Source organism: Chelonoidis abingdonii, chromosome 6 (genome assembly GCF_003597395.2).
Source record: "Chelonoidis abingdonii isolate Lonesome George chromosome 6, CheloAbing_2.0, whole genome shotgun sequence".
NCBI lineage: Eukaryota > Metazoa > Chordata > Testudines > Testudinidae > Chelonoidis > Chelonoidis abingdonii.
Window position 1 is genome coordinate 34,626,721 of NC_133774.1, and position 18,392 is coordinate 34,645,112.

Below are 18,392 nucleotides of genomic sequence, written 5' to 3' on the forward strand. Positions count from 1 at the left end.
AGTTTGGAACCCTTAATGAATGGGGGAGGCATCATAGTGACAGATGATGTGGAAAAAGCTGAAGTGCTCAATGCTTTTTTTGCCTCAGTCTTCACAGACAAGGTCAGCTCCCAGACTGTGTTGCCCAGTGCAGCAGTATGAGGAGAAGGTGAGCAGACCTCAGTGGTAAAAGAACAGATTAAGGATTATTTAGAAAAGCTGGACATGTAAAAGTCAATGGGTTCAGATCTAATGCATCCAAGGGTGCTGAGGAAGTTGGCTGATGTGATTGCAGAGCCATTGATCATTATCTTTGAAAATTCGTGGCTATCGGGGGAGGTCCCAGACAATTGGAAAGAGGCTAATATAGTGCCCATATTTTAAAAAGGGAAGAAAGAGAACCCAGGGAACTTCAGACTGGTCAGCCTCACTTCAGTCCCCGGCAAAATCATGGAGCAGGTCCTCAAGAAATATTTTTGAAGCACTTGAGGAGGGAAGGTGATCAGGAACAGTCAACATGGATTTCACTATGGGCAGAGCATCATGCCTGTACAACTTGATTGCCTTCTGGATGGAGATTAACTGGCTCTGTGTGTATGGGGAATAGCAGTGGATGTGAGGATATTTTTGACTTTAGCAAAACCTTTTGGTACCAGTCTCTCCAACAGTATTTTGCCAGGCAAGTTAAATGATGAATTGATGAATGGACTATAAGGTGGATAGAACAGCTGGTATGATTGTTCGGAGCATCATGAGTAGGTGAATCAGTGGCTCGTCGTGTCTAGCTGGCAGCTGGTATCAAGAGGAGGTGTCCTGGGGTCGGCCCTGGGGCGAGTTTTGATCAACTCTTTTATTTATGATCTGGTAATGCTGGGATGAAATGCCAGGGGCGGCTCTGGGTATTTTGCTGCCAAAGCACGGCAGGCAGGCTGCTTGGGTGGCCGGCTTGCCTGTGAGGGTTCGCTGGTCCTTGCGCTGGCTTTGGCAGATGCTTCCAGCATGCCTGACCACGGAGTCTCCGAAGTCGTCGGGGCCAGTGGACCTTCACATGCATGCTGTGTCCGAGAGGACCTTTCCAAGCCACGTGGGACCAGCGATACCCTCACAGGCATGCCTGCGGAGTCCGCTTGAAGTCTGTGGACCAGCGGACCCTCTGCAGGAAGCGACGAAGAGTGCCCCCTGCTGCTTGTGCCGACCCAGCATTCGCTTGGCATGCTGGGGCTTGGAGCCACCCCTGTAGAATTCCCACCCTCAGCAAGTTCGAAGAGAACTAAGGCTGGGGGAGAGGTAGATACACTGGGGTAGGGATTAGGGTCCAGAGTGACCTAGACCAAATTGGAAGATTGGGTCAAAATAAATCTGATGAGGTTCAACAGGACAAGTGCAGATCCTGCACTTTAGTGATGGAAGAATTCCCATGCCACCGCTACAGGTTAAGGACCGACTGCTAAGCAGCAGTTTTTGCAGAAAGGCCTAGGATTACAGTGGATGAGAAGCTGGTATTGAGTCATCAGTGTGCCCTTGTTGTCAAGAGACCAATGGCATATTGAGCTGTATTACTAGGAGCACTGCCAGCAGATTCAAGGAATTGTGATTATTTCTTCCCTTTGGTATTTGGTGAAGCACACTGGAAAGTACTGTGTCCAGTTTTGGTCTCCCCACTACAGAAGGGATTGGACAAATTGGAGACAATCCAGCGGAGGCAATGAAAATGATTAGGGACTGGGGCACATGACTTACGAGAAAGGCTGAGAGAACTGGGTTATTTACCGCAGAAGAGAAGAGTGAAGAGGATTATGATAGCAGCCTTTAACTACCTGAAAGGGGTTTCCAAAAAGGATGTAGCTAAGCTTTCTCAGTGGTGCACGATGACAGAAACAAGGATCAATGGTCTCCAAGTTGCGTGGAGGGAGTTTTAGCGTGGATATTAGGAAACACTTTTTCACTAGGAGGTGGTGATAGCACTGCAATGGGTTACTAGGAGGTGGTGGAATCTCCATCCTAGAGGTTTCTAAGATCCAGCCTGGCAAAGCCTGGCTGGGATGTTTGTTGTGTTGGTCCTGCTTTGAACAGGGGATTGGACTAGATGACTCCTGAGGTCTTCTTCAACTTTAATATTCTATGATTCTTGTGGGGGAGAGGGAATAACCCACAGTCAAACACCAATAAGTAAGGAACGGTGCTAACTAGAAAGCAGAAATACAGGAGTTCTCGTTTCTTGTAGATTGAAAAGGTGAACACTTTCCAGTGCCACAGCTCACTCTGCAGATTTTCATTCCCTACTTGACTTCATCCAAAAACCCCATTCTCTACCTAACTGGATTGTCATCTTCAGATGTAAGTTATGATTATAAATATGAATTCACTTCATTTTATTTTATAAGTTTAAATGTTTTTTTCCTTTTTTGTGCTGTTGGTGTCAGAAATGAAAGATTCAATTTTGATTACATCATGGTGCTTTAATTTAGCTTTGCTTGCAATCTAAATGATAACTAGGATTTGGAATAAGAGGTAAACCTTCTTAAAGAATTTCTAGAATGTAGCATTCACAGAATAATGCCTGCTAGCTTTATTTAATGGGTGTTTCAACATAATTTGAAGATATCAAAGATTAATTTCATTTATTGTTAAGAGTGTGGCGTAGTGGTTAGGCACTGAAAGGCTTCAGCAGCATCTGCTTTTTACTGAAGCATGTGCTACAAATGCGCAGTACTACCACGCAATGGTGTGCACGTTTAGATGTAGCCTAAATTACTCATGAAAGACTGTGTCATATTTGTAATGAGGAAAGGTAATTAAATAATATACTGTCACCTTCATTTTGCTTTCTACACTCTGGTTATTAACAAATGTATAGGAACATGGATATACTATAAATGATTCTTGTTATTACATTTGCTAATTTAGGAAATACTGCTATTTCTGGAGCTTTTTGAATATTATTGTTTTAGATCTTTGGGCAGTAAAGAGATGGTATTTTTTCTAACAAATGCAGTCTGCCAAACCAGTCACCTATAAATCCATTCAACTCGGGATGCAGTTTGAGCTGGCAAAAAAAAAGAACTACAAAGATACAGTTATGGTTAAGCCTGTCTAAAATCTGTGCTTCATATTGCAGTATTTTACTGGAATGTTTTGAGGAATATTTCTAATAAATTACTGAAGACATTGCTCATATAATTTCATCGTAGTATATTTTAATAGCTGAAGTGGGTACCTTTAAGGTGTAACATGCTTATAATTTTATTAGCAAAGTGCGCATGAGTGAACTACACATCTTGGCCAGATCTTCGACTTGTGTAAATCATTATAGCTCCGTTGATTTCAGTGAAACTATGCCTATTTACATCAGTGTAAATCTTTATCCTCTCCTTCTAATCTATGAAATAAATATTAAGTAATATTTTAAAGGCCTGAGCTTCCACTTCTGGCCACTTTGTTTAGTCAATTTCCAATTCTGCAAAGTAGTTAGCTGGGTGGGATCTGAGTTACCACAAGAGAATTCTTTCTTGGGTGCTGGCTGGTGAGCCTTGCCCACATGTCAGGGTTTAGCTGATCACCATATTTGGGATCAGGAAGGAATTTCCTCCAGGCAGATTTAGCAGAGGCCGGAGGTTTTCGCCTTCCTCTCAGCAGCGTGGGGTATGGGTCACTTGCTGGAGGATTCTCTGCACCTTGAAGTCTTTAAACCATGATTTGAGGACTTCAGTAACTCAGACATAGGTTAGGGGTTTGTTACAGGAGTGGGTGGGTGAGATTCTGTGCCTGCGTTGTGCACGAGATTGACTAGATGATGATGATGGTGTCTTCCAGTGGTTTCCCCAGGAACTGAAATTAGAGAGGGGTGTTTGAATTTACAGGGGAGAGGTGTCAGAACTGATGAGATATCTAAGAGATATGAATAAAGTAAATGTTTTGTTAGGATAATGCAAATTTAACATGAGGATAATGCTAGTTACAGCAAACCACATAACAGGTCTAGATTTCTAAAAAAAGATAGTTTTTTAAAAAAAATATATTTAATGTAAATTGACTTTTGAAAAATAAGCCATCATGGGATAAGAGGGCAGTCCTCTCATGGATCAGTAAGTGGTTAAAAGATGGGAAGCAAAGGGTAGAAATAAATTATCAGTTTTCAGAATGGAGAGAGATAAATAGTGGTATCCCTGAGGGATCAGTACTGGGACCAGTACTGTTCAACATACTCATAAATGATCAGGAAAAATGGGTAAACATTGAGGTGGCAAAATTTGCAGATGATATAAAACTATTCAAGATAGTTAAGTCCTAGGCAGACTGCGAAGAGTTACAAAGGGATCTCACAAAACTAGGTGAAAAAATTGGCAGATGAAATTCAATGTTGATAAATGCAAAGTCTATGAGGCATTCTGATCTGTTACATTTGCCAGGCAGTTTATCCAGATGTAAATGGCTATGTAAGGTGGAAAGTGATTAGGCCCTCCATTTTAAGATTGTTGCAAGTTTCTGCAAAATCAATCTACCAAAATCTGTGAATTAAAAAGTAAGTTTGGTTATTTCTGTGTAACTTTTTTTGTCTAGCCAAGCTCCAGTAATCAATATTCTTTTAGTGTTAATAGCGCATATAACTAAATTATAGCAAATTACAAATCACTAGTCTATACATAGGATATTTTATTCTAGAGAGTCATATTAAAATGTTTAATTACTAATTCCTGTCCATAAACATTTAAACAGGACTCTGCTACATACAACTATGCATCCATTAATTGTACTCTGGCCCCATCTGATATAACTCAAGTGAACATTTCATTAAGATTATGGAAACCTACCTTTATAAAAGTAAGTAAGGCTTCTCCACATTCAGTATAACTATGGGTTTGAAACAATATTAAGCCAAATATAATGCTTAGGCAATTATATTTTTTAATCTTCAGTCTTCTAGTACTTGAAATTGTTTCCTTACTATTTTAAGAATTCACTTGAAATTAACCTACATATATTCTGTTACTGAGGCACTCAGAACATCAGAATTAAAAATGCATTTTCACCAGAGCTATGTAGAAAAGAACTATTACCTACATGTGATGTGCTGCCTCTGTGTATGCGACCCAAAATAGCATTCAGATTTTAGCTAACATTTCACATTGCATACTCATATTTCAGCAATTCAGTTTTTCAAGACTCCATTTCCCTTTAAATATCTAAGCTTTGCCTTGTTTTTTGGAGATGAATTAGGCTCCACTCCTGCAAACGCTTATGTATGCACTGAACTTGATGCTCATTTGTTATACCTACATGCTTAAGGTATTCACATGTGCAATTTTTGCAGAATTAGGGCTTTAAATATGTGAGTCTTCATTTCATATTTTTTTTGTTTCTTTCCTATAATTTTAACTATACTTGGGGTTCAATCCTACAAGTACTGAGAATGCCTGGCATGTTGCAGGATCAGACCATAGGTCCATGTGCATTATTTCTCTGTCTTCACTGTTATTTGAAACTTTAGCATCATGTGGAGAATTAATGTGCTTTTTACCCACTTATCGAGATTCATTAATAAAATTGTTCAGTAAGATTTGACTTAATGATCCTAGTAGCATCCTACTATTCCTCCCTGCGATTTTTCTATTTATCAGTCCATTTTGCTCTCCTACCACCTCACAACCTGAACCTAGTTCTATGCTGTTATTCATCTCTGGAATTTCAGTCTTAAAAATATTTAATATAAACAGTGGAGTCTATTTTCTTCCAGGCAAATATTCACAGTTTAAATTTCACTGTAAGAGCATTACTTCAGAGTGAAAACTCATCACTGATTTTGAGAGGAACCAATCAAAAGCAAGAGGTATGTGCGACCGTAGTCTCTGACACCCATTGTAGAATTTACCCTGTTAATGACATGTTTGATATGTTACTTGCCACAGCGAACCACACTTCTCTGAGGAAGAGGTCTATAATTTTCTATCTATTCAGGGTAAAAAAAAGTAAGAACTAGCTTAAAATAATATTGAATGATAGGAAAACCTATGCTATTTATCAATTTACATACGAAGTGTACCTAATCTGGAGCTAACCACTGCAGTAAATTAGTGCTTCTCCTATCCATGTGGATATGAGACACTTAAAATGAATCTTTAAAAAACATTAATATTTAAAAAGCAGCTGTCCTAGGTAGTCTTGGAAAAACAAATGTCCTTTAGAAACAATTCTGCTTATATGCAATATTTTCCTCTAATTCTGTTTCCTCCTCTTCATTGCTAAGAATATTTATATGAAAATAAGATTTTATTTCCTAAAGCTATATCTATCCTGGCTGTGCAATCCCCATTTGCAATAGCTCCTATGGCCTGATTAGCTTCTATTAAAGTACGTTGCCTGTTAATGGGAGCTAGTATAATCAGCTCTGCTATCCTATCTTTTTAAGTTTGTAACTTTTATTTAACTCTTTAAAACATTTTAGAATAGATTACATAAAACTATACAAAATAAATTGATTGTATGGTTTTCTAGGGTAATTTCTGGTTTGTGTAATAATGTATTAGATAACTACACTGGTAACCCTGGGTAAAAAGCTTACTGTATGTTACTGTGCAGTGCCCCCAAGAATTTCTGAAAGAGTGACCTTCAGAATGGTAGGGGAACGCTGCCTAGTAGTTAGGTTAGTGACATGCAGAGAGGTTGTTGGTAGGCGAGCCCTGGCCCTAGGGTGACCAGATGTCCCAATTTTATAGGGACAGTCCCAATTTTTGGGTCTTTTTCTTACATAGGCTCCTGTTACCCCCCACTCCCTGTCCCGATTTTTCACATTTGCTGTCTGGTCACACTACTTGGCCCTCCCACTCCACTGGGCTCCAACCCAGAGCCCTTTGAGGGCTATCCGTGTTCTGACAGCTGGGAAGGCTTAAGGCAGCCCTCCCTGGTCCACTTCCTATCACCTCCCTGCAATTGTCCCAAGGTCGCCATCTGGGGTAAGGCAGCGTGAGGGCAACTGCCTCCTCCTTGGGTATGGCCCAGCCTCCTGGGCCAGCTCAGTCCAAAGCTTTCCCCTATTGGGATAGTTCAAACAAAAATTAAGGGAATCAGTCTAGTCCAGAGTCCATATGAGAGGGCAATGTTTCTCTCTTAGTATGTCTCTGCAGCAGGTCCTCCCTTCCCTCAGGGAGGGGCCTTTGGGCAGTTGTTTTGGGAGAGACTCTGCCTTTCCCTCAGCTCATCTCCCTGGAGCTGCTGGTAGCAGGTCTGCTCTTCTTCCCGGTCTGGCCCCAAATTAGCTGCTTTCCTACCTTTTAGTTCCTTCTCCAGTTGGTACATTTGCTACAGGTGTGGCAGGGTGAAGCTGGCTGAGCCCAGAGTAATTCCTTAACTCCTGGTTGCTCAGTCTGGGGTTTGTGCAGCCCATCACACTTCAGGAAATATAGTTCATTAGAATACTACAGTCACTTAGTAGCAGAAGTGTGATAAATAAAACAGTGATTGCTAATTAGAAGGTACTTTGCAGTTTTTTGTAGCCATGTTGGTCCCAGGATACGAAAGAGACCAGGTAGGTGAGGTAATGTCTTTAATAGGACCAATTTCTGTTTGTGGAAGGGACAAGCTTTCAAGCTTCTCAGAATTTCCTCAGATCTGGAGGAAAAAACAAGAGTGTCTGAGCTAAATACAAGGTGGGACAGATTGGTAAGCATAAGTAGGGTGACCAGACAGCAAGTGTGAAAAATCAGGATGTGGGTGGGGGCTAATAGGTGCCTATATAAAAAAAAAAGCCCCCAAAATTGGGACTGTCCCTATAAAATCAGGACATCTGGTCACCCTAAGCATAAGGGATTCACACATGCTGTAAAAGCAGCAGAGAATCCTGTGGCACCTTATAGACTAACAGACGTTTTGGAGCGTGACTTTCGTGGGTGAATACCCACTTCGTATTCACCCACGAAAGCTCACGCTCCAAAACGTCTGTTAGTCTATAAGGTGCCACAGGATTCTCTGCTGCTTTTACAGATCCAGACTAACACGGCTACCCCTCTGATACTTGACACATGCTGTAGGAGACCACTTAAAATGAAGTGAGCAATTAAGAGTTAGCAAGTAGCAGGGTGTGTTACAAATTGTTGTAAGGGCCATAAAAACAGTGTCTCTATTAAGTCTGTTTTTTAGTGTCCAGCAAAGTTACAAATTTAAGTTCCAAGGCTCATTTTTGATGGTTTTGGCCAAGTTTCTTTGAGGACGAGGACTGAGAGGTCAGATACACAGTGACCATTCTGAGAAAAGTGTTCACCCAGAGGTGATAGGGTATTTCTGCCTTTTATCATTTTTCTATGTGAGTTCATTCGAGAGAGTAGCAGTTATCTGGTTTCACCTACATAATTGTTGCTGGGGCATCTGATGCACTCTGAGGTATACCACATGTTGTGATAGGCATGTGTGAGACCCATGGATCTTGAAAGGTTTATTCTGGGGCTACCAATCATTGTAGCAGTGGAGATATGTCCACAGGTTTTCCATCTGTAGTTCTGGCAGGATCTGGTCACACTTTCAGTTAGTATGTCCTGGTCCGTGGGGAGGTTGTGTGTTGTCTGAAGGCTAGAAGGCAGGGTTTGGGAAAGATTTCTTTCAGGATGTGGTCCCCATCAAGTATGGGTTATAATTATTAGATGATGTAGGGTGATAGGTAACAACTGGAGGTGTGCGGTCAGTGAGGTTTTTTTCCCCTATATTGAAGCAGGTTCTTCTGGATATTTGGGTGGCCCATACCATGATACAATCTACTTCTTTGGTGGCGTGTCCTTGTTTAGTGAAGGCAGATTTAAATGTGTTTAATGTGTATCCCGGACTTCCTGTTTGGAGCAAATTCTGTGGTATCTGAGTGCCTGGCTGTAGATAACAGATTCCTTGCCATGTCTGAGGTGGTTGTTGGATCTGCGATGGTAAATGTAGTGATCTGTGGGTTTCTTGTATATAGTTGTCTGTAGGGTTCCATTGTTGAATCCAATCATGGTCTTCAGGAAGTTGATGCTGGTGTGGCAATGTTGTAGAGAGAGTTTGATGGATCGTTGGCGGTGGTTGAAGTTTTTGTCAAAATCTATGAGAAAGTTTAGGTCATCTGTCCAGAGGATCAAAATATCATTGATGTATATCACTGATTTTTGTGGTTCATTTTTCAGAAATTCCTCCCTGAGGTGTCCCATAAAGAGGTTGCCATCTTACTAGTCATTGCTGTTCCCATAGTTTGGACAAAGTGTTTGTTGTTAAATATAAAGTAGTTGTTGGTGATGATGAGTTTGGCTATGCATTTGGGGTGGATTTCTGAGTGTTCATTATTTTACAGGTATTTCAGGCAAACAGTGATGCTATCATGGTGAGGGATGTTCGTATATAGGGAGATGGTATCCATGGTGGTAGGGATGGTATTATGAAGGAGGTTGTTGATGTTGAAGAGTTTCTGGAGGAAGCTTGTAATGTCTTTGAGGAAACTGGCCTTTGTGTGAATTTTACACATCTTGTGAGATTTTACATAAATATCAATTTTTACACTGAGAGTTAAATTCTCTCTTTCTTTAAATTCTACCCACAAAATGAAACTATAGGATTCTTTTGAAAGTTATACTACAGTATCTACAGTAGGTGATACACGTTATGCTACTTTGTTACCCAGAGAAAATATTTTTTTTACCATTTACCTTTTGAATAATTTTCACAGATCATGGTTATAATTTCAAAAGAACTTCACCCTGGCATCATCCCTTTATGGGTCATTTTACTGAGTGCCTTTGCTGGACTCTTGATTCTTGCACTTCTTATATTTGCATTGTGGAAGGTAAGCTACACATTTATTTGTTTTTGTGTTTAGATTTTTACATAGATGTTTAAGGGTTCAGTCCTACGTTCTTGCCATTAGAACTTGACAAACATAATAAATCACTAAATTAGTAAAATATCATAGTAAATACTTCATGAAATTTCATTTTTCCCTAAATAAAACAGACCATTCAAACCACTTGGGTACAATCAATATGTGCCAGTTTTCTGGCAGTGAGGTTTCATTAAAATTAGATTCAGTTAGAGTTCTTGTCAGAAAAAAAGTGGGTTCTGACACAGTTATGCTTAGAAAAAGTGCTGATTTGCTCTTTTGTCCTACTAACAAGAAATTCTTCCATCTTGTGAAATCATTTCTAAGCCAGTTCAGTCTGGTCATGCTTCAAAGAATCAAAATAATGAAAGCTTTGCTGAAATACCTTAGAGCCACTCTGTGGAACACTAACACTGATTCACCACAGTGAAGTAGTTAAGGCATACAACACAGAATGGTAAATAATTTTAGCTAACCATGCCATGTTTCTCCTGAATTTTGGGTTGCTTAAGCTGAAATACAGTCTCAAAATTTCTTAAACATTTGGAAAGTCAAAGCACCTCTGAGGGTCAGGCCCTAAATACCTACTCACAGATATCACGCATTAACTCCTGGTATGTATGGTTTGATCCTGAAAAGTTGTGAGTCTGTTTCTTGAAGGTGCTGGATGCCCTTCACTCTCAGTCAACTCAGTAGGAATTAAGGTTTCTCAGCATCCCACAATAAGCATTTAAACCTTGCATGACCTTTAATGATCCAAAGGCATTTCTAATACCTCTTGAAATAGACCATTGTTGTAACCATAAATAGTAAACTAAGATTAGAGTTACTAACTTTCCCAAGCAAAATTTCTGTACCATGAAAAGGGAGAAGAGTCCAACTCCATAAAGTCCAGTTGCTATTGCCAGTCTGTTTTATACCTTACAGCTGTATCTTAGAGAGATGGTGCAGGTACATTTTTAGTATTGGTACTGATTCATAACCAGTTTCTCTTTTAACAATAAAACTGTATACCTTAGGCTACATTTTTTTTAAAGTGGGAGCCTTGAGGTCCATATCCAAGAATCCACATATAATTTCACACATTCATCCACGCAGATACACTACTGCACATGCACAGTCATTTGAACATATAAGTAAACCGATTACATTCTTAGCTAGCCATTTGCACACACACAGTGACTTGATTTGCATGTACACTCTTGGTAGGCACAACATTTTGCTCATATTTCTTTTGAGCTCAACCTTTTATTTTTATGATATATGTATAAAAATATGAATTAGGCAATAAAGTCAAAAGTGAATAGTGATTTTTGGGTGCCTGACTTGAGACCATTAAAGGGGCCTGATTGTCAGAAAGTGCTATGCATCCGCTGTCTGAAAACCAGGCCCCTTTAAGGTGTTGAGTTTAGCAACCAAAATCACTAGTGAATTTCAAAATGTAGGTATTATGTGTCATTAGTGCCTATTAATTGATTCTTAATCATTGCAAAATTAAAATTAAGTAACGATAAAAATACCTCCAGCGCTTACATATTTACAAAATCAGCAAAACTAGTAGAAAACTAACAAATACCTTGATGTGTTGGGGCCAATTTTCAAAAGTGGCCCCCACTACCTTTGCATCTTCAAAATTACACATCTAAAATTCACAGATAATTTTAGACATGAAATTACCAGATTTTCATGCACAAAATCAGGTTTTGTCTGTGCCATGTTGCAGGTTAACAAAAACTGGCCTGTTGAGTGGTGATTCTGAGTGGAATAAATACGCTGTATAACTAGCTGTCTGTTGCCCTCATCAACACTGAAAAATATAACATTATATTTGGTATTAGCTGAAAAATTAAATGAAGAGTGTAGCATTATAAAAAAATTTTTATTGACTTCAGGTTTGGAATTCTTCAGCAATTCAAGTTTCATATTATAATTTAAAGACAGATACATTCTGTTTTACTGCTGTACTTAAATATTTTGCCACAAGAGGGCAGTCTTATCAAAGCCAAAACTCAATGTTAGTAATTAGTATGTATAGCCACTGGAAAATCTGGAATTTAAACAGTAAACTAATATTTATTCAACAGTCTTCTAGTTTGTTTGAAGACTTGACAAATCTTTGACACTTTCCGTCAGCATAACTATGATTCAGCAATCATTGTACATTAACTTTGCTCTCAGTTTGTCTGTTAGTGTGAGATATGTCATTATTGTTCCAATCCATTAAAGCAACATTGTACTTCAGTGATAAGTGAATTTGTATCATCTGTAAGCATTAAAACAGTAAATAACAACATTTAAGCTTTTCCAAATTGTCTCATATGTTTCTAAAATTCCAGTTTTGAAATTCTTCCTCTTTTTTCTGCCATATACAGGTTGGATTTTTCAAAAGACCACTAAAGAAGAAAATGGAGAAATAAAGAATTCTACCAAAGGAGAATATGTTGCAATTAAACAATGATCTGTTCACAGGTCTGCCTCAAATATATGACTGTAAAGCTATAAATATAGTTATAAATGTGATGGTCACAACATTTTCTAAACTCCATCATGGACTAATCAAGGTGTTGTTTTTTAAAAAGAGAAAAAAACAACAACGAACAAATCAAGTATATAGGTGGATGTTAAAAAGGGAAAACAACAACCCTATAGTATTTTGTAATATATTAAGAAATACTGTATTTTAAGCTGTTACTCATTTTTGGAGAGTAATTCCATTTTAAAATTCTGGGTTCTTTTGCATAGGGAAAATAGTCTATTGATATTTTTTATCAAGTGAAATAATTCTTCAGCCCAAATTATGCAAGAAACCAAGTTGTAAGTGGCAATCATAACCTCATTCCTTATTTTCAAAAGAACAAAGTATTCAAAAGTCATTCCTCATAATGGACTGGCAATTGGCTAAGCTAGACTTTCAAACCTTGAGCATGCACCAAATACAGTCGGGTATATTTGACAAAGGGTTAATCCAGAGGAAAGGGGCAACTGCAGAGTTTGCATAAAACTTGCAATTTCAAGGGCTTTTCTTCCCTCTTAATGTAATTCATGCAGAAGTACAGAGGCCATTCCATGAAATACGTTTCTATTAACAAAACTATTCAGGATTGATCCCTTAAGTCATGCAAGTGTCTGAACCAGAATCTGACTTTTAGCAGGCCTGTAAAATTATGCTCACAATAATTACTAGCACAGCTGATTGCACATTGTTTGCAAATAAGCAAATGTACATTTGGACTCACGAACTGATGTGCTCAGCTATATTGTAAGTGTTGTGTTTTCTAGAGGCACCCTGAAAATTTTCCCCTCACTGTAAGGAGAAGCCAGTGGGGTTGCTTCTTGAGCTATCCATGAACAGTTACTGTGTAGCTATTTAATTCAGTAAGTTAAAAGTGCCCAACCAAAGAATTTATCAAAAGAGCAGTTAGAAAAGCACTGACAAGCTTTTTGTGTTACAAACCACACTTCATTTGTGACTTACAAGTTTAAGAACTTATGCAAAATGTGTTCACTGACCAAGCACTTAACAAATGATGTTTATTTGTATCAAAGATTTAAACTGTTATATAGTACACTGAAACGTAGATACTAAAATTATATTTCTCTAAACTCATTTAGAATGCTAATCATTTTTAATGTAAAGCTGCCTCTTTCTTTCAACTGGGTCACCTTCCTTCTACAGAATGAGCATATGTGGATATGCCTTCATCTTCCAAAAGTAGCCCAGCATTTAGACAATGGAGTTTTTTCATCTCCTTGTTACAAATTTCACTGAAATGCAAAAACCACTGCAGTTTTTCCAAAGAACATAACGTCAGGCATATTTGTTCTATTCTTTGACAATAGTTTTATCAAGTATACTGTTATTTCTTAATATGAGTGTCTATTTTTCTAAAAACTGACCATAGGTTGAATTATATATGTTGGCAAATAGAGCTCTGGAAATTTAGGAGGTGCTTCATATTTGAAAGAGGATATCAGGGAGTAAATCATGGAGTCCCTTGTATCTACTTTTTGGTTTATATGGTAGTCACTGGGATGGGTTGAGACTCATTAATATAGCAAGTATGAGTTAGTTTGAAAGTGTTTGTAAACTTTCTTTCCTATACAAGAAAAATTAAGATTCCACAATCATAGCCTGACTGGAATTGCCCATGTCTAGTATTTTAATGAATATAATTCATTAGAAAGTGTGGCAGAGTCTCAACATAGACTTTATAAATAACTGTGTCTCTGCTGTCCCATGGAGTTTATGAAATTCAGAGTAATTCCACCAAACTCAATGGATTTACTCCAAAGGTACACAGGTATAACTGAGAGCGGAAGTCCCTCAGATGCAGAGGTGCCCTGTTGTTGTGGTGATGGACACCATATAAGAACCTGAATGGAAATGCAACTAGAATTCAAAGAGTGGTGTGTAAAAAACTCTTGCTTCATTCAGTGTGAAATTGGTCGGCAGCTGAATGATGAAATGGTCCACTCATCGCACAATGAAGATAAATATTAAACAGCTGCTTCATTGTCTGCAGTCCAGTCTGCACACTATAGGAATACAGATTTTGTAGATAGACATGGCCACATAGCAATGATGTTATCTGTCTGAGGTACTTAGTATGGTGATGAGGGCCATATATCTGTCTGCCTCCAATTATTAATGTATTTATCCTCATACCATCCCTGGGAGATGGGGAAAGTGTTGTTATCCCTATTTTTGCAGAGAGATTGAGTGACTACTCTATGGTCACACAGGAAGTCTGTGGCAGAGCAGGAACTGAACCCCCAGTCTCTTGAATGTCTGTCTAGTGCTTTAACCCCAAGGCTATTCTTCTTCCCCACCTGTTATTAACTGCTGTGTAAAAATTCATACGTTATAATATAATGGGGCAGTGCTAAGATATGTAATTTTAACTGTAGCATGTCTTGACTTTTAAGCGCTTCACGTTGCAACTGCGATGATCTGTTAGCAGCATTTTTAATGAAATGTTACATTTAATTTCTGAGCAATGCTGTTATTGACTAATATGCATCAGCAACCATGTTAGTTTTTGTATATAGTATATTTCCCTAGAGAAAGAGTGCAAAAGTATTCTTCCTAGGTACAGAACATTTCCACTCATTTTAGTCACACTTTGCATCATATTGCAATAATAGGCTTTATATAGTTGCCTTTCTTCTCTGTTTGTACCATGGCGCTTTCTTCCTGCTCATTCTCACTCGCTTAGATTTTCAATTTAAAAAAAGAAATGATTTAAACATAATAATATGTAAAGTAAGTACTGCCATGGAATTCTTCCTTGTCACATAACCTGCATTAGCAATGCACCATTTCTACTCCATAGAACCTTTGCGCACACCATCACACAAACACTATTACACTGCTATTACACAAACCATAGAAAACCCCATTGAAACCAATGGTGCAAATATCAGAAACATTTCACTGACATTCTGCATCTACTAAAAAGGTTACAAAAAATTCTCTGCTTCACATATTAAGGAGCAGCAAGTTGCAAGATGATTCTAATAATTAACAGTTGGTGGGTTGGGCCTTTTTTTGTTAAAACAAAAGTTTAACATCAGGGCTGGTGTATATACCAAGTTTTCGGTCAATACAATTTTAGAAGACTAAGGGCCCCAGTCCTGTGCACAAGGAATCCTTCATCCTCAGAGTCCCTTTGAAGTTATTGGCACCCATACAGAGCATCTTTCAGGAGAGGGACCTATGATAGGTGAGAGATGATTTATTCTTGTGTTCTATAGGCTGATTTAAAGGGTGAAATTCTGTGTTATCCCTCCGAGAAATAGCACAGAACTCATAGCCCAAGGGAAGAAGTGCTAAGGTTGCTTTAAACCACCTTTTTCCTTTTGTAGTACTGGGTTGTTCCAGGGTGTTTTAGAAGTCTCCATAGGCTGCAGTGCTGCCCGACATTACAAGAGTGCAGCACACTCTGGTCTCACCCTAAACACACTCCACCTACTGCTGGCCCCAGTGGTGCAAGTAGAAATCATTTCTTGCCGGTACTGCATTCATGGGAGGAGCACAAGGGTGGGGGCACGTGACCTCCCCACATGACCCTCCATGTGATTCCTCCCCAGCCTGGGGCCCCCATGCTGTCTCGTCCCACCGACACCCCCCTTCTCTACCTAAAATTGTACAGCTGCATCTGGTGCGCTGTCTGCACTGCCGCTGTACAGCGCTGAAGGGGTGTTTTTTTCACCCCCCTGAGTGAGAAAGTTTCAGTGCTGTAAAATGGCTGTGTAGACAAGGCCCAAGTATTGCTCTCTGCCAGGCACTAGGAAAGCAAAGATGCTGCACCATCTGGGTTTGATGGGAAAGAGGCATAGAACTGTGTGTGAGATGTGCATCTTGATAGAACTACAGCCCAAATTGTTTTATTATTTTCCTCAGCATGACATACAGGCAGGGCAATCAAAATCAGCCTGGCAGAACATGCATGAGAACTGTCTCTGGACAGACAAGCAATTCATCAAAATCACATTCTCTGATCTCTTGGGGCCAAATCCTGTTCCCATTGAAATCAAAAGAAGTTTTGCCATTGAGTTCAATGGGAACAGGCTTTGACATTTGGAGAGGAAAGAACAAAACCACTCAAGCAAGGGCTACGTTGCTTATATCACAGGTACCAAAGGCTGCTGACTCATGTGAGAAAGTCAGTAGACATCTGATCTTTGTGCATCGCAAGGGAGAAATCACAATCAATGAGGCTAGAACAGTCTTTGTACCATATACAATGCATAAGTGCATCTGCAAAGGAAATATGAAGGCTCCAGATTACCTTGAAGTCCTCAGTCCCTTAGTTAGAATGCTCCCAACAGTAGATGTCCAGAGTCCAGAGTCTGGAGCAGGAATCAAAAACTCTGTTTAAACACCTTCTGTCCCAGCCCTCGCAGGACTCTTGGCCAACTTAACAGCACAATACACAGCACAAAGCCTTTGTTTAAATGTTAGCATATGTATTGTGCTGTTAAACCCATATTAAAGAATGAACATCCTCCCTAGCTGTGTTCTGCTCCTTTAAGGTGGAGGCTAGCTGTGTTCTGTTCCAGTGGGTGGGGGTTAGCCTCCCCAAGTCCTTCCAGTACCCCATACCCCATACCCACTAAAAATCTTTTGCCAGTACTGCGTACTGGAGTGTATGACCCTACTTGCACTCCTGGTTGGCCCTGCCCTTATCCCAAACCCTATGCCAAGGCTCACAAAGAGGTCTTCAGTGGGCAGCCTTATGACTGTCTTCTGCAGTGCCTGCAATAAGGGAGGTCTTCCAGATGGACCCAGGGCTTTGGAGGCCTGGTCACACTGGTCCAGTGTTTTTGCCTGGCATACAGAGGCCAGAGCAGGGATAAGAATTGCACCAAGGTGAGCTGTATGTTTTAAGTTTTATGCTTCTGCACAACCTAATTTTTCAAATCTTCTATCAAATACTGCATACAGGATCATCCTAGCTACAAAACCTATTTTGTAATTATATTGCTTATTATTTTTTTAACTAAAAGTGAAGGCAAAAAGATGCACATATGAACAGAACAGAGCTTTTGCAAATGCATGTACCTTATCAGAAACTTTAAGTGAAAATTTCTCCCAGGCCCAATTTTATCCAACTTGTGCATTTTTCTCATTACTTGAAAATGTGAAGAATTGGCTGGATTTATGCCGTGAGTCCATCGCACAGTTTAAAGCACTCTGTACTCTTTCAGCTCAATGTAATTGATTAATAATAATGTTTTTAGTAGACTCAAAGAAAAATAATGCATTATGTAGGATTTTTAATTATGTCCTCATTTATTCATAAACTTGTGAACAGTTCATCAGCTGGTGTAAATTGTCATACTGCCATTCCATCAACTGGGTATTTACCCCTGCTTAAGTAAGTATTTGGAACACGAATATTTGTTTGTAATTAAAGGCAACATTTTAGACATTGATATCTAATGCACACCATCAAATATGCAGACAAGACGTTTTGAACATGCAAATGCATACTTTGCACATACAGGGAGTGCATGCAGTTCTTTTATGGATGCAACTTAAGCATCAGTGTTTGAAAAACTGACCTCATATGTTTCTTTTAATCTGCCCTGAAATTTTGTTGCTGTCACATAGCATTAAATTCCTCCACCACTAGCTGAGATTTTCCAGCTTTTTGACTTATTATTTTAATATTGATGGGGATCTTATCCCACAGAATTTTTGTGTGAGACCAGGGCCGGCGCTTCCATTTAGGCAGCCTAGGCAATCGCCTAGGGCGTCAGGATTATTGGTGGGCGGCATTTTGCCGGAGGGGGCGGCAGGCGACTCCGATGGAGCTGCCACTGTCGTGCATGCGGAGGGTCCGCTGGTCCGCGGCTCCAGTGGAGCTGCCGCAGTCGTGCCTGTGGACGGTCGGCTGCTCCCGCGGCTCCGGTGGACTTCCCGCAGGCACCACTGCGGCAGCTCCACCGGAGCCGCAGACAAGCGGACCCTCTGCAGGCACGACTGCGGCAGCTCCACCGGAGCCGCGGGACCAGGGCGCAGGGCAGCGAAATTGCGGTGCGCCTAGGGCACTAAAACCCCTCGCACCGGTCCTGTGTGAGG

The 18,392-nt window shown here is 39.8% G+C and overlaps 1 protein-coding gene across 1 annotated transcript; it reads left to right on the forward strand.

The window, feature by feature from the left end:
• Positions 1–682: 682 nt before the first annotated feature.
• LOC116835771 (integrin alpha-1-like) lies at positions 683–13,428 on the forward strand. Its single transcript, XM_075067480.1, has 6 exons — positions 683–734; positions 2,213–2,316; positions 4,696–4,800; positions 5,714–5,806; positions 9,656–9,772; positions 12,178–13,428. Exons 1-6 carry the CDS (start codon positions 683–685, stop codon positions 12,220–12,222), a joined length of 516 nt encoding a protein of 171 aa, XP_074923581.1. The 3' UTR covers positions 12,223–13,428.
• Positions 13,429–18,392: the final 4,964 nt, after the last annotated feature.

What these genes read in the sequence shown, in the direction of transcription:
- LOC116835771 (XM_075067480.1), top strand. Translation starts at nt 683, where the DNA reads ATGGACTATAAGGTGGATAGAACAGCTGGTATGATTGTTCGGAGCATC. An exon ending in GATTGTTCGGAGCATCATGA is followed by an intron (nt 735 to 2,212) that starts GTAGGTGAATCA and finishes TAGATTGAAAAG; the next exon opens with GTGAACACTTTCCAGTGCCA. An exon ending in CTGGATTGTCATCTTCAGAT is followed by an intron (nt 2,317 to 4,695) that starts GTAAGTTATGAT and finishes ACATTTAAACAG; the next exon opens with GACTCTGCTACATACAACTA.